This window comes from Callospermophilus lateralis, chromosome 11 (assembly GCF_048772815.1).
Source record: "Callospermophilus lateralis isolate mCalLat2 chromosome 11, mCalLat2.hap1, whole genome shotgun sequence".
NCBI classification, from domain to species: Eukaryota; Metazoa; Chordata; class Mammalia; order Rodentia; family Sciuridae; genus Callospermophilus; species Callospermophilus lateralis.
Window position 1 is genome coordinate 24,651,578 of NC_135315.1, and position 14,941 is coordinate 24,666,518.

Genomic DNA, 14,941 nt, shown 5'->3' on the forward strand with positions numbered 1-14,941 from the left:
CACAGTTGTAAAACTAGAATAACACCTAAGTTAGGACGGTGAGAAATTTAAAGTATTAAGTACAATGCCCAGCACAAAAGTAAAGAGTTATTATTATTCATCGTCTCGGGTGGAATCTGTCATTTTTGTGTTTAGAAAGCTGCATAGTGATTTTGATAGTGTTATTGTGTCTAACAAGGAAGATGCTTTATGTTGCTGTTGAAACAGGGTTACACTTTGTTGCTTAAGCTGGTGTTGAACTGCTGGGTTCAAGTTATTTTCCTGCCTCATTCCAGTACTGAATGTCAGGCATAATCTACCTTGCCAAGGAGTAATAAGATCAATTTTTTTAACCAGACATTGCTGTGAATGCCTGTAAACCCAGCGACTAGGAGGCTGAAGCTCTAGAAGGGTCAAAAGGTTTGAGTCCAACCTCAACAATTTTGTGAGCCCCTGTCTCAAAAAAGCCGGGTAGGGGCTGGGGATGTAGCTTAGTAGTACTGCAGTCCTGGGTTCCATCCCCAGTGCTAACCAAAAAAAGAAAAAAAATTAAAAAACTTGGCCCTAGTCAAAGGATAAAATTATAAGGGTTGTAAATGACTATTTTCAATTCTAGATTTAGGCAACTCTTCATCCTGTAAAATAAAGTATTGCTACCAATAATAAAAAAAAAAAAAGTATTGCTGATGGTCACAACTAAGGAGGTTGGTTTTACAGACAGAAGGGATTGAAGAAAGGAGAAGCAAAAATAAAAAGCAGATTGGTCATTTTGTATTCTCCTTGTAGCCAAGTGTAGAGGTAAGGCGGAGAGGGAGCCTGGCACAGTAACTCCGGAGGGTGAAGCAGGAGAATCTCAAATTCAGGCCAGCCTGACAATTTAGTGAGACACTGTCTCAAAACAGAAAGGGCTGGTGATGTAGATGGGTAGTAAAGTGCCCCTGGGTTTAATACCCAAGATTGTAAATTGGCCGGCAGGGAGAGGAGGGGGAATGAGAAAGAGAGAAAAAAGGATTAAAGCAGAAGGAACTTCATTATCAAACCTGGCCTGCACATAATTTTTGCTAACATCAACCTAAACCTGATTTGTCAGGTCAGACAAACAGCTTAGTTTCACCTTGATAATATAAAACTTTATCATGAGCAACTCCATTTTAATTTTTAGCTTGGTTTGTTATAACCTATACAAGAGTTTAGTCAAAAACAGTGGCCTTCTGTAATTTTTATTTGGGAGGGAGGGGTACTAGGGACTGAGCCCAGGAGCATTTAACCACTGAGCTACTCTCCAGCCTTTTTATTTTTTATATTAAGACAGGACCTTGCCAAATGACTGAGGCTGGCCTCCAAACTATTGATCTTCCTGCTTCAGGTTCCCAAGTTACAGGCATGTACTGTTGTCGAAGGATTGATCCTTGTCCCAGAAAAAAGCCGGCTGGGGATGCAGCCCCTACCCTGCCAATCCAATAACTAGGATGCAATTTTGAGAAAAGGGAAAAAAAGGTTTATTGCTTTGCTAGCAAAGGAGAAACACAAGGGACTCCTGTCCCAAAGGCTGAGACTCTTCCCAACATTGGGAACAGGGTTTTTATAGAGGTGATTCAGAGAAAATGAGATTGGGGGTAGAGATCAGAAAGGAGAAGGTCAAGGAAAAGAAGATCAGGGAGAAGAAGTTTAGGGAAAAGAATATCAAAGAAGATCAGGGAGAAGATAAAGGAGAAGGTTAGGGAAAAGAAGACTGGAGGGGAAAAACATGTAAGTCTCAAAGCCCCAAGGGATATAGTCAGAGCATCAAGTGGAACCCCTGTTATAGTACCACAGTGCCTGTCTGACCTCCTGTAATTTTCAGTGAACCCTCTTCATTTACACACTCTGATTTCATATCCTCATACTCTTACATCACCCCAAACACAGAAACACAGTCCCTCAGTTACTTACTGACACTGTAACAGGAGTTCACTTGATGTTTGGACTATGTCCCTGTTGCTTTGGAACTTAAAAAATTTTTTCCCATCTTTTCCCTGAACTTTCCCTAATCTTCTCCTCCCTGATCTCTCCCCACCCCCATCTCATTATCTCTGAATCACCTTTTTTAAAAAAAAACCCTGTTCCCCATGATGGGCAGAATCACAGCCTTTGGGATAGGAGTCCCCTGTGTTTCTTCTTTACTAGAAAGTAATAAACTATCTTTTTCCTTTTCCTCAAAGCCATGTCCTTTTTATTGGATTGGCATTGGGAACAAGACTGAGCTTTCAGTAACACCACCACCTAAACTACCTGCTTCCTCCCTTCCTTCCTGACTCCCATTGTATGACTCCTTCAATTAAACTTATTTGGGCTAGGGTTGTGGCTCAGTGGTAATTTGCTCACCTAGCAGTGCTAGGCCCTGGATTCCATCCTCAGCACCACATAAAAATAAAATAAAGATATTGTGTCCATATACAACTAAAAAATAAAATATATATTTTTTAAAATTATACACACTCATTCCCTTGCTCACATTCATGCCCTCATCTAACTGTGCTCTCAACTCGACACTTGCACACTCCCTTAGATATAGTCACCCTCAATAAATGTGATTCCTAATTTCCCTTAAGCAGATGTGCTCTTCCCTTTATTCAGACCTATTTTTCCCTTTTATAATGTTAGAGAAAGTTTACTGACCAGTACTATATGCTGGTCAATGTTTAACAACCACCTCTCGAGGCTGGGAGAGGAGAAATCTGATTAGTAGCCTTTGCCAATACCTATGTTGTAAATACCCTGACCATGGCCAGTTTCAAGTTACCAAAGGTTTCATAACCTGTTCACAGAATTCCAGAGGATTTAACACTGGCTCTTCCAAACCCTCTGCTCCAGCACACCATTGAATGTTGACTGTCCCAGATTTCCTTACTTGCTTTAAGTGACTCATTGACCTTGTGGCAGGATTGCTGACTGCATGGCAATGGAGTACACTGTTAACATCTATTATTTACCTTAAAAGGTTGTCATGAGGTGCTGGGTATTGTTTATTTGTTTTGTTTTTTGTTTTTTGAGGTACTGTGGATTGAACACATGCCCAATCTGTTTTGAGACACCATCTCAGCAAGTTGCTCAGGCCAGCCTCAAACTTGCAATCCTTGTGTCAAATGGCTGGAATTATATCACACCCAGCTGTGCTGAGGCTTTAAGTTAGGTCATTTTGATTAAAGAAAGAGGGAGAGAGAGAAAGGAAGAAGAAAATAAAGAAGCCAGGCGCAGTAGCACGCGCCTGTAATACCAGCAGCTACGGAGGCTGAGGTATGAGGATCATGAGTTCAAAGCCTCCCTCAGCAAAAGGGAGGCACTTAGCAACTCAGTGAGAGACCCTGACCCTAAAATACAAAATAGGGTTGGGGATATGGCTCAGTGATTGAGTGACCCTGAGTTTAATCCCCAGTACCAAAAGAAAGAAAGAAAAAATATATGATGTTTTTTTATAATGTTCTTTGAGCCAGGAGTGTAATTGTGATCCCAATTACTCAGGGAGGCCGAGGCAGAAAGATTACCAGTTAAAGGCCAGCCTGAGCAATTTAGTGAGACCCTTTCTTAAAAAAAAAAAAAAAAAAAAAACTCACAAATTATACATATATGGTTGGTGCATAATAAATAAGAATATTGTACAAATGGGGAGGTGGGTAACTATTCCTTTTTGATTCACTGATAATCCTCAGACACCCAAGACCCCAAAATGCAGATCCAAACTTATCCCCAAGTTTTTGTTTGTTTGTTTGTTTGTTTTGTTTTTTTCTTGTACTGGGGAATAAATCCAGGGGCACTTTACTGTTAAGCTACATCCTCAGCCTTTTTTTTTTTTTTTTTTCAGTTGTTGATGGGCTTTTATTTTATTTATTTTTATGTGGTGCAGAGGATCATGGAACCCAAGGCCTTAAACATGCTAGACAAGCACTTTACCACTGTGCTACACAACCCCAGCCCATCCTCAGCTCTTTTTTTAAATTTTGAGACAGGGTCTTGCTAAATTTCCCAGACTGGCCTGGAATTTGCCTCTTCCTGCCTTAGCCTCCCAAGTCACTGGGATTGTAGTTGTGTGCCTTCGCACCCAGCCCCAAGACATTCAGTTCCATCAAGGAGAATCATTGTAAAATATCCTCTAAAAACCAATTTTTTTAAAAAAAAATTGTAATTGTAGATGGACACAATGCCTTTATTTTATTTCTTTATTTTTATGTGGTGCTGAGGATCAAATTCAGTGCCTCACTCATGCTAGGCAAGCACTCTGCCTCTAAGCTACAGCCCCAGCCCTAAAAACCAATTTTTAGCATTATGTGGTGGTACAGACCTCTAGTTAGTCTTAGCTATTCAGGAGGCTGAGCTGGGAGGATCACTTCAGCTCAGCTGTTAGTAGGGGCCAGCCTGGGCAACAAGCCAGACCCCCAGCTCAAAAAAAATTTAAATAAGTACAAATAAAATATATCATCTGAGAAGAGGGGTGTCTTAAATTGTATGTGCTCCAGATAAGGAGCTCTAGTAGTTTAGAGGAAAGGAAATCAAGAATATTAGAGCTGGGGCTGGGGTGGTGGCTCAGTGGTGGAGCACTTGCCTAGCATGTGTGAGGCACTGGATTCAATTCTCAGCACCTCATATAAATGAATGAATAAAATAAAGGTCCATCAAAATCTAAAATAAGAAAATATTTTTTAAAAAAAAGAATATTAGAGCTGGAAGAAACTTTAGAAGTTGACTGGAAGGCTGGGATTTAGCTCAGTGGCAGAGTGCTTTTTCTCTGCCTACCTACCCAGCCCTTCAGCTAATCCAATTGGCCACAACCTAATTCTAAACTAATGTTCTTTTTGGGGGCGGGTGGGGTGGGTACAAGGATTGAACTCTGGGGCACTCAACCACTGATACACATCCCCAGCCCTATTTTGTATTTCATTTAGAGACAAGGCCTCATGGAGTTACTTAGAGCCCCACTTTGGCTGAGGCTGGCTTTGAACTTGAGATTCTCCAGCCTCACCTTCCTGAGCCACTAGGATTACAAGGCAGGCACCACCATGCCTGACTCTGCTCTTATTTTTTTAAATGAGGAAACAAGCCAAATTGTGAGGATTATAATAACCAAACAATGTTATTGACTACTTTATTTTTTTACTTTGTGCTGCTTTTGTTGCCGAAAACTAGATCCTTTTCCCCAATGCCAATTAATTAATGAGGACATGGTTTTGAGAAAACGGAAAAAGAGGTTTTATTGCTTTGCTAGCAAAGGAGAAACAGGGGATCCTATCCCAGTCTGTGATTCTGCCCATCATGGGGCACAGGGGGCATTTAAAGAGGTGATTCAGAGAAAATTAGATCAGGAGATCAAGGAAAAGAAGATCAGGGAGAAGTTCATGGAAAAAGAGATTGGAGGGCTGGGGTTGTGACTCAGTAGAGAGCTCGACTAGCATGTGTGAGGCACCGGGTTCGATGCTCAGTACCAAGTAAAAATAAATAAAGGTATCGTGTCCAACTACAACTAAAAAATATATATATTTTAAAATAAAAAAAGGACTGGAAAAAAGAAAAAACTTGTAAGTTCCAAAGCCACAGGGATATAGTCAAAGCATCAAGTGAACCCTTGTTATACATTGTGCAGGGCTTTATCTTTGATTTCAACCCTATGAAGAAGATTACTATTTTTTTTATACTGGGTATTAAACACAGGTATGTATTACATCTGAACTACATTCTCAGACCTCCTTTTTATTTTTATTTTTTTTTATTTTGAGAGAGGATCTTGCTAAATTGCTCAGAGCCTTGCTAAATTGCTGAGGATGCAATCCTCCTGCCTCAGCCTCACAAATAGCTGGAATTACAGGTGTGTGCCACTGTAATTCCAGCTATATGTTGGAACATATTCATGTTTTTACAGACAGGATTTTCCCCCCAGTACTGGAGGATTAAACCCAGAGGTCCTTTACCAGTTAGCTATAATCCCAGCCCTGTTTTTAAATCTTGAGACAAGATCTCACTAAATTGCTGAGCTGGGCCTCAAACTTGTGATTCTCTGCCTTAGCCTCCCTAGTTGCTGGGATTACAGGAATGTGCCACCACAGATGGAGATTAATGTTCATAAAAAGAATTTGAGACCTATGAAATGATTGGAATCTCTAGGTATGTTTTATTCTAGCAGGCTAACATTGGACTAGAGTAAGAGGAAAGGGGAGGGATTCCAGGCAATGTAAGCAATCCTTCCCTCTCCTCTTCCTCTCTAGTCCCAAGATTAACCAAAGGAGAAAAGGAGAATTTCCTGCCCTTTGTGAGTGGAAAGCATTGAGAGAGGGCAGTGGACTGCAATGGGGAAAGCTTTAACTGCTGGAGGATAAGTGTGTGGATTCTTTTTTCTTTTTAATTTTTTTAGATGTTGATGGACCCTTATTTTATTTATTTATTTATATGCAATGCTAAGAATCAAACCCAGTGTCTCACACATGACATGCTAGGCAAGCGCTCTACCACTGAGCCAGGAACCCAGTCCCTCCTTATGAATTCTTAACAATTTGGCCACTTCCCTTCACCTTGACTACCACTACCATGATCTGTGCCATTATCATTTCTTCCCGAAAATGTGCAAAAGCTTCTGAATTTTTCTTCCTCTTCCACTTCATTCCCCACTCATCTCAATATAATCCTCTTTGTTTTAGGAGTGATTATTCTATAATGTAAATGGTCCTCTTTGACTTGACATTCCTTTCCTTGAAATCTTTCAAGAACTTTAAATTTGCTGGGCATGATGGCACCACCTATAATCCCAGCAATTTGGGCTAAGGTGGGAGGATCCCAAACTTAAGGCTTGCCTGGACAATTTTAGCCAGACCCTGTCTCAAAATACAGAGGGTTGAGGAAGGGGGCATGTAGTTTGGTGGTAGAATGCTTGCCTAGCTAGCACAGTAGAGCTTCTGGGTTCAATTCCTAGTATTACTACCAAAAAGAAAAAAGAAAGTCAAGGTCTGTTGGGTGTGGTGGCACATGCCTGTAGTTCCAGTTGCTCTGAAGACTGAGGCAGGAGGATCACTTGAACCCAGGAGATCTAGGCCCACCCAAGCAACATAGGGAGACCCTAAAATACCAGAGCCAAGTATGGTGGTGAACACCTGTAATCTCAGTGACTCAGGATACTGAGACAGGAGGATCACAAGTTTGAGGCTGGCTTAGACAATTTAGCAAGACCCTGACTCAGAATAAAAAATAAATAAAAAGTACTGGGGCTGGGGATGTGGCTCAAGCGGTAGTGTGCTCGCCTGGCATGCGCAGGGCACTGGGTTCGATCCTTAGCACCACATAAAAGTAAAATAAAGATATTGTATCCACCAAAAAACTAAAAAATAAATATTAAAAATTCTCTCTGTCTCTCTCTTAAAAAAAAAAAAAAAGTACTGGGTGCCAGGTACGGTGGCACATACCTGTAATCTCGGTGACTTGGGAGGCTGAAGCAGGAGAATCACAAGTTCAAAGGCAGCCTCAGCCATTTAGCAAGGCCCTAAGAAATTTTAGCAAGACAATAAAAAGTACAGGGGATGTGGCTCAATGGTAAAGCACCCCTGGTTTATTGAATTCCCCACTACAAACAAAAACAACAACAACAAACCCAGGCACCATGGCAGAATTCCAAGATCTCAGCAACTAGGGGAGGCTAAGGAAGAAGGATCCCACGTTTAAGACCAGCCTTGGAAATTTAACTAGACTCTGTCTCAGAATAAAAGGACTGGGGATGTAGTTCAATGGTAGAACACTCCTGGATTCTATCACCTTATGGGGTGGGTGTGTGGGGATGGGGATTAAGGCATCTGTCTGTTGCTAGACTTGAAAATCCTCAGGAACAAGTATTGTGTCTGTTTTCTTCACTGCTGCATAGTAGTACTTAGTACATAGTACTTAGCATAGTCCTCACCTTGTTTCTAATAAATGTATATAGAATGAATGAATGAATGAACAGATGTGTGTCCCTTTTCATTGGGAGGCATAAACACACAGATACCCACAAACACAACCTGTTAGTGCTCAGTTGACTTTTTTCTCCCCCCTTTTTGTGGTGCTGGGGATTGAACCCAGGGCTTTGTGCATTCGAGGCAAGCACTCTACCAACCAAGCTATATCCTCAGCCCTCAGTTGACATTTGAATAAATTTTCACAATGTGCACAATGATTTATTTCAGCTTATACTTTATTGGTTTGGTTTCTCTTGGGGACTCTGGAGTAGGGCGGAGGCAAGAGCTGAGTAAGTGAAGGGCAGAGTCCAATCTTGAAACTGGGTTTGGTCAGTCACTGAGACCTGGGAAAGTGGAGAAACAAGAGGAGGCGGGTGCGGTGGGGTGGGGTTGTTATCAACTGGGAGTCAGCTCAGCAAGTTTATTTATCCTATTGCCCAGCAGGAGCCAAACTGCTCCTACCTTCAAATGACCGTTTTAATTATAAATAATCAAAATAATTCACTAAACTACAGAGACAGTTACCCACCTTCCTATGGAGATTCTCTCCTATCTCTTTTCTATTAGCTTGGATACATTCCCTTTTCCCTTTTTACTCTCTGGCAGACGCCTTCCCAGATTTGTCCCTTCCATTCCTTCCCAGTTTCCCAGTATTAAAGTCTGGATGTGATTCAGTTTCTGTATCTAGCTTGGTGTCTGCCTATCGGATAGGTGTCCTGTCTCATCCTTAGGTGCCTGAGTCCATAATCTTTAGTCCCTTTCTCTAGGACCCAATACATAGACTGAAAGATTTTCTAGCTGGTAATCACTGAGATCATCAGTGTCTACACAACAGGGCAAACAGCCTCCAACTACAGAAGTTTCCATCACTGGAAGGTGTCATAGCCCCAGGGTCCAGAGGGAAATCTGAGAATAGGGATGGGCAGCTGAGCTCGGTAAGAGAATTTCGACTTGAGGAGGATGAGAGGGAAATCCCAGTAGTAATGACAACTGCTGATACTTGATACTTCTCAGCTCTTATTCCTCCACAGGTGTGGCCCTCAGCTCATTACTTGCATTATCTTATATAAACTTCATCACCATGCCATTAAATGATCCTCCCATTCCACTCCCCAAACCTATGCTGAGAATGACATGCTAGGCAAAGTGCTCTACCACAGAGGTACACATCAGCCCGCCATGAAATGGTTTAAATAGGTCTCATTTTAATGAAAACACCGAGGTCCAGAAAGGCTAAGTAACTTGCCAGTGTATATTGGGGCAGAGATTTGAATAAGGGCTGGGGTATAGTTCAGCTTGCTTAGCCTGCCCCAGGCCCCGGATTCCATCCCTAGCACTGTGGGGTGGGGAGATCTGAATTCATGTATAACCCAGAAGCTCAAGCTTCTAACCTTTGTGCAACATGCCCAAAACCACTGTACTCCCTCACCTGAGTGTGCAAAGCTCTGTCTGGTCCACCATCCAGGCCAGCAGCTTTTGAATCAACAACTCCTTTAGTAGATCTTCATCACCAGGGTTCTTGGGTAGGGAGCTGCAAAGAATACATCCTGTGGGAGCCTGCTTTAGTTTGGGCCTCACCCAGAGAAAGCAAATACAGGACCTAGGACTCAGAAGGAGCCCTTGAAGTGGGGACAGAGCCAACACAGCTGCCTCTTGGTTATCTCTGCTCTCAGATCCTGAGCTTCCTTTTCACTCTTCAGTACAGGCAAGGTCAAACAGGAATCTACTACAAGGCCAGGCATGGCGGTGCATGCTTGTAATCCTAGCTACTTGGAAGGCTGAGGCAGGAGAATCCCAAACTCAAGAACAGCCTCAATGATGGGACCTCGAGCCGGGGGCGGAGCGGGGCGAAGCGGGGCGGAGCGGGTGTGTTCCATTGTCACGTTTCCACCGCGATTTCCTCTTTTAATCTACCTTAGTTCCTAAGACTTTCAAGGTATTTGCCCCATTTTTCTTACCATCTGCCCTATCATTTAAAGTTTTTCTTACTCAAAAAAAAAAAAAAAAAAAAAAAAAGAACAGCCTCAGCAATTTAGCAAGACCCTGTCTGAAAATAAAATATAAAAAGATGGGATGTAGCTTGGTGGTAAAGCATCCCTGAGTTTAATTCCCAGTACCAAGAGAAGAAACTTGCTGGTGCAAACCAGGCATGGTGGTGAACCCCTGTAATCCCAGTGGCTCAGGAGGCTGAGGCAGAGGCCGGATGATTTCAAGTTCAAAGCCAATTTTAGCAATTTAGCAAGATCCTAGGCAACTTAGCAAGACCCTGTCTGGATAAGCATCCCTGGTACTAAAAAAGAAAGAAAGAGGAGCTGGGGTTGTGGCTCAGTGGTAGAGGGCTTGCCTAGCGTGTGTGAGGCACTGGGTTCAATTTTCAACACTGCATATAAATAAATGAACAAAATAAAGGCCCATCAATGTTTAGAAACTGTGCCCAGGAGCTGGGAGTATAGCCCAGTGGTAGAACACTGATCTAGTATGCACAAGACCCTTGATTTGATCTCTAGCACTACAAAAAAAAAAAAAAAAAAAAAGAAAGAAAGAAAGAAAAAGAAATTCTAGCCCCAAAACTTGCAGAACCTCTCTCCTCTGTGAATTTGGTCTGACCCCAGGAGTTTGTTGTTTGTTTGTTTGTTTGTTTTGTACCAGGGATTGAACACAAGGGTACTCGACAACTGAGTCACATCCCTAGTCCTATTTTCTATTTTATTTAGAAACAAGGTCTCACTGAGTTGCTTAGTGTCTCACTTTTGCTGAGGCTGGCTTTGAACTCACAATCCTCCTGCCTCAGCCTCTGGAGGCATGAAGTACTGTGCCCTGACCCCAGGAGTTTTTTGTGGTACTGAGGATTGAACCCAGAGGTGCTTTACTGCTGAACTACATCCCTAGCCCTTTAAATTTTTTTTTTTAGTTGTTGATGGACTTTTATATTTTTTATTCATTTATTTATATGTGATGCTGAGATTAAACCCAGTGCCTCACACATATGAGGCAAGTGCTCTACCACTGAGCCACAACCCCAGTCCTCCTTAGCCCTTTTATTTATTTTTATTTTTGAAGACAATGTCTTTTACTTTAACATTATGCATTTTTAAACTTTTTTGTAGTTGTGTTTGGATAGAATGTCTTTATTTTACTAGTTTATTTTTATGTAGTGCTAAGGATTGAACCCAGTGCCTCATACATGCTAGGCAAGTACTTTGCCACTAAGCTATAACCCCTGTCCACCCTTTTTATTTTTCATTTTGAGACAGGGTCTCACTTATTTTCCCAGGGTGGCCTCCAGCTTGCAATCCTCCTGCCTCAGCCTCCTGAATCACTGGAATTACATGTGTGTACCACTGTGCCTGGATGGAGATTCCTCTTTGAACTCTGGGAGGAAGAGAATTCTTATGCTCTGGAGTGTGGGAGAGTTAAAAGTGAGGTGGGGTGGCCCGGGAGGTTCTATTCCCTCCCTTTCCACATGGAGACTCACCTCTGCTGCTCTGGTGCCTCCTTATTCCCTTGAGATTGCCCAGCCAGTTCCAGGGCCTGGGCCTCCCTCTGGGTGATGTTGTGTTTCCAGCTAGTAAGCAGAAGATTAGGAAGTGGATAGGCTAGGGGAGACTGCAGTTGCTCCCGACCCAAGGACACTTGAATCTTTTGGCACCTCAGTCCTGGGAGCAAGGGTACCTCTTTCTCCGCTCAGCCTCCCCACCATTCATGTTTAGTTGCTTCCACCAGTGGCACCTCTTCAAAATTTACCAGGCTGACCAAACAGCAAGAGCATGGAAAGAGATTTGTTGTAGTAAGAAAGTACAGGGCGGCTTATTTCCAAAGTCTGAAGTGGTCACCACCAGACAGTCATTGGCAGCCTTTCAGCCTCCTGACTGCATCCCTGGCCCCCTGGGGATCCTCTCTGAGCTTCCACATATTTCCCCAGTTCCTTCTCTTGGAAGTAAAGGGTTGGAACTCTGCCTATGGGGTAGCCACCTTGCTATAGTAATCAATGCCACAAATTATCCTTCTAACAAAAAGGAAGAAGACATAGGAGGAGGCAGAGGAGAAAGAAGGAAAAGGAGGAGAAGGAAGAAGAGGTGGAGGGAGAAGGAGGAGGAGGAGGAGAAGGAGACAGAAAGAAGGAAAAAGAAGAAAAGGAAGAGGAGGAGGAAGAAGAAAAAAGGAGGAGGCAGAGGAAAAGAAGAAGAGGAGGAGAAGGAAGAAGACAAGGATTGGAAAAAGAAGAGGAGAAAGAGAAAGAACAGGAAGTAGTAATAGTAAAGGGTTGGAAGAAGAAAAAGAAAGAGGAGGAGAAGAGGAGGAGGAGGAGAAGAGGAGGAGGAGGAGAAGAGGAGGAGGAGGAGAAGAGGAGGAGGAGGAGGAGGAGGAGGAGGAGGAGAAGGAGGAGGAGGAGGAGGAAGGGGAAAAAGGAGTAGTTGTAAAGGATTGGTGACCGGCCCTGCCTCTTATCAGCCCCTAGACTGGACTTCTGCCAAAGTCGGGAATCTCCATTTCCAACTCCCCACCCTTATCTAGTGAAAGGTGCCACTGGATTTGTGACCTCCTGCCTATGTTACTACATATGGTGACCTGATCTGAACACAGAAGGGCCCGGGCAGGCAGAAGAGGAGTGGGTGTACAAAATGACTCACTTGTTCTTCTTCCCCTTCTGGGCCAGCAGCCAGTTCACAAAGTCTTGCTGGTGGATCTTGTCCATGGCAATGCTGTAGTCACTGATGAAAGTTCCCTCTGCATACCTTGGTCCTAGAGGTCGGGAGCCAGGAACCTTTGCATGGGATCTGAGGGAGGAGAGATGGAAGCCAGGATGCCAGGGAAGGGACAGGGACCAGAGGTCATAATTTAGAGGTAAAGGATTGCATTGCTACTAACAAAAGGCAGACATGAAAACAAGCCAGCCCCATTTCTTGGGAGCCAGTTTTTAATGGAGACACCCTGTTGTCAATTCATTCATTGACAACTGAAGATAAAGTCCTCGGCTCCCTGGGGCTTTTTGCCCAGTTCAAGGACCTTCTTCCTACATTGTGTGTGTGTGTGTGTGTGTGTGTGTGTGTGTGTGTTTAAATTCTGGGCAAAGGACTGAATCACACGTTTTCTTTCTTTCTTTTTTTTGGTACTGGTGATTGAACCAAAGAGTTCACTCTACCATTGAGCTACATCTCTGACTCTTTTTCTTTTCCTTTGGAAACAGCGTCTTGCTAAATTGCTGAGGCTGGACTCAAACTTGCATCCTCCCACCTCAGCCTCCAGAGTTGTTGGTATTATAGGCATGCACTACCCACCCAGCTCAGTTCTCTGATTTCTTTCTCTTGCCCTGACCCTGTCTGATTCAGGTCTTTGGCTCACATTTTATAATAATAACAACAACAACAACAACTCACAGAAGATCACTTACTATGACTCAGGTTCTCTATAAGCACTTTAGCACATAAAATCATCTAACCTTTACAACATTTCTAGGAAATATCCCCCCTTCCTGCCCCCCCTTTTTTTATTCATTCAGTACTGGGGATGGAACCCAGGGTCTTGCACATGGTAGGCATGTGCTCTACTACTGGGCTACACCCCAACCCCTACCCGCATTGTGTGAGTGAAGAAACCAAGGTGTGAGATCCAGGACTCACCACAGGCAACCTGAGCCCTGGTCTATTGTCTTAACATCTACATGATGCCATTCTCCTTATATGTGTTTCTGACAGCTTCCCTCACATTGACAACTTTACATTTGCCAAATTGACAGGGACTCATGGTGTGTCCTTGCATCTGAGAAGATCCAACTCTACTTAGAATAATCTCTCTTAGTCCTTGAAAGACCACCAGAGCCTCCTGCTATATTCACCATATTGTTGGCTCTTCATCCCAGTTCTCAAGACAATCTGCAATAGACCTAAGGGCTTCTTTTCTGTCTCCTGGAAGACAGGAGGCAATGGTGGGTCCCTGTTCACATACCCCCTGTGCCTGAGCACTGGAGGCTCTCTGTAAGAGCTGAGTGAAGGCATGCATCAGTGAGTGGCTGAAGCTTTTATCAGAAAGGAAGAAGATGGCTGGGTGAGGTGGTGCATGCCTGTCATCCCAGCAACTCTGGAGGCTGAGGCAGGAGGATTGCAAGTTCAAGGTCAACTTCAGCAACTTAGTGAGGTCCTAAGCAACTCAGTGAGACCTGTCTCAAAATAAAGATAAAAATAAAAAGGACTGGGGATATAGCTCAGTAGTCAATCTACCATTGCTCTTCTCCACTCTAGGGTTTAATCCCTGATAACAACAACAAAAAACAAAAACAAAAACAGGAGATGATGCCATCTTCTTGAGAACTCAGACATTGAGAAATCCTTCCAGAAATCTAACCGTCTAACTGGGCTTTCCCACTGCAGCTGTAACTCATTAATCTCTGGTTCCATTCTTATTCTGCACTCGGGTTTCTGGCAGACTTTTCTCCTAACTTCTTTCCTCTTAGTTTGGGGTTCCTCCCTTTCTCACCTTCCCCTTGAACCAAGTCCTGAATGTGGTTATCCCTCAGGCTTCTACCTTCCTACCTGGAGAAAGCCTCTTCCTTCTCTCCCAGCCCCACTGCCAGGAACAAGAGCACCAACAGCAGAGAGCAGGTCTTCATGGCCATCATCTTCCAAGGGGTTTCCACTCTGAGAAAGAAAAGGGCCAGGACAAGAGAATGAGGGTACAGCCAGGAGGCCATGAAATGCCAGGGCCTGGGCAGGTGCTAGGAGTTGCTGGGGATTAGAGGTAGTGACAAGAAGGGTCCTTGGGGCCTGACCAAGAGATGAATATGCTCAGTCTTAAGTGGACTCTGAAAGGGGTGGAGAAGAGCAATGGTAGAGAAACCTTGGCAGAGTAAAGCAGTGGAGGCCTGTGTGCCTGGATACCTCTCTTCCCTGGCTCCAGGGGCCAGTCATCACAAATGTGGGGTTAGTCAAGTTTCTTTGCTTAGAACCTCCCAAGTTCATGAGAGCCAGAGTTCCTGAGTTCTAATTAACAGCCACCCAAATCATTGTGGCCCCCTTGCC

General features: G+C 43.5%; 1 protein-coding gene across 1 annotated transcript; it reads right to left on the minus strand.

The window, feature by feature from the left end:
• Positions 1 to 9,350: 9,350 nt before the first annotated feature.
• Positions 9,351 to 14,541, minus strand: Gip (gastric inhibitory polypeptide). Its single transcript, XM_076871655.1, has 4 exons — positions 14,456 to 14,541; positions 12,557 to 12,703; positions 11,401 to 11,490; positions 9,351 to 9,456 (listed from the first exon to the last, which is right to left on the minus strand). The coding sequence occupies exons 1-4, from the start codon at positions 14,539 to 14,541 to the stop codon at positions 9,351 to 9,353; spliced, it is 429 nt and encodes a 142-aa protein (XP_076727770.1).
• Positions 14,542 to 14,941: the final 400 nt, after the last annotated feature.

Excerpts from the sequence above, each read along its gene's own strand:
- Gip (XM_076871655.1), bottom strand. The coding sequence starts at position 14,541 with ATGATGGCCATGAAGACCTGCTCTCTGCTGTTGGTGCTCTTGTTCCTG. Across the intron at positions 12,704-14,455 it reads AAGGAAGAGGCTTTCTCCAG|ATCCCATGCAAAGGTTCCTG; the intron begins GTAGGAAGGTAG and ends CTCCTCCCTCAG. Across the intron at positions 11,491-12,556 it reads CAGAAGGGGAAGAAGAACAA|CTGGAAACACAACATCACCC; the intron begins GTGAGTCATTTT and ends TCTGCTTACTAG.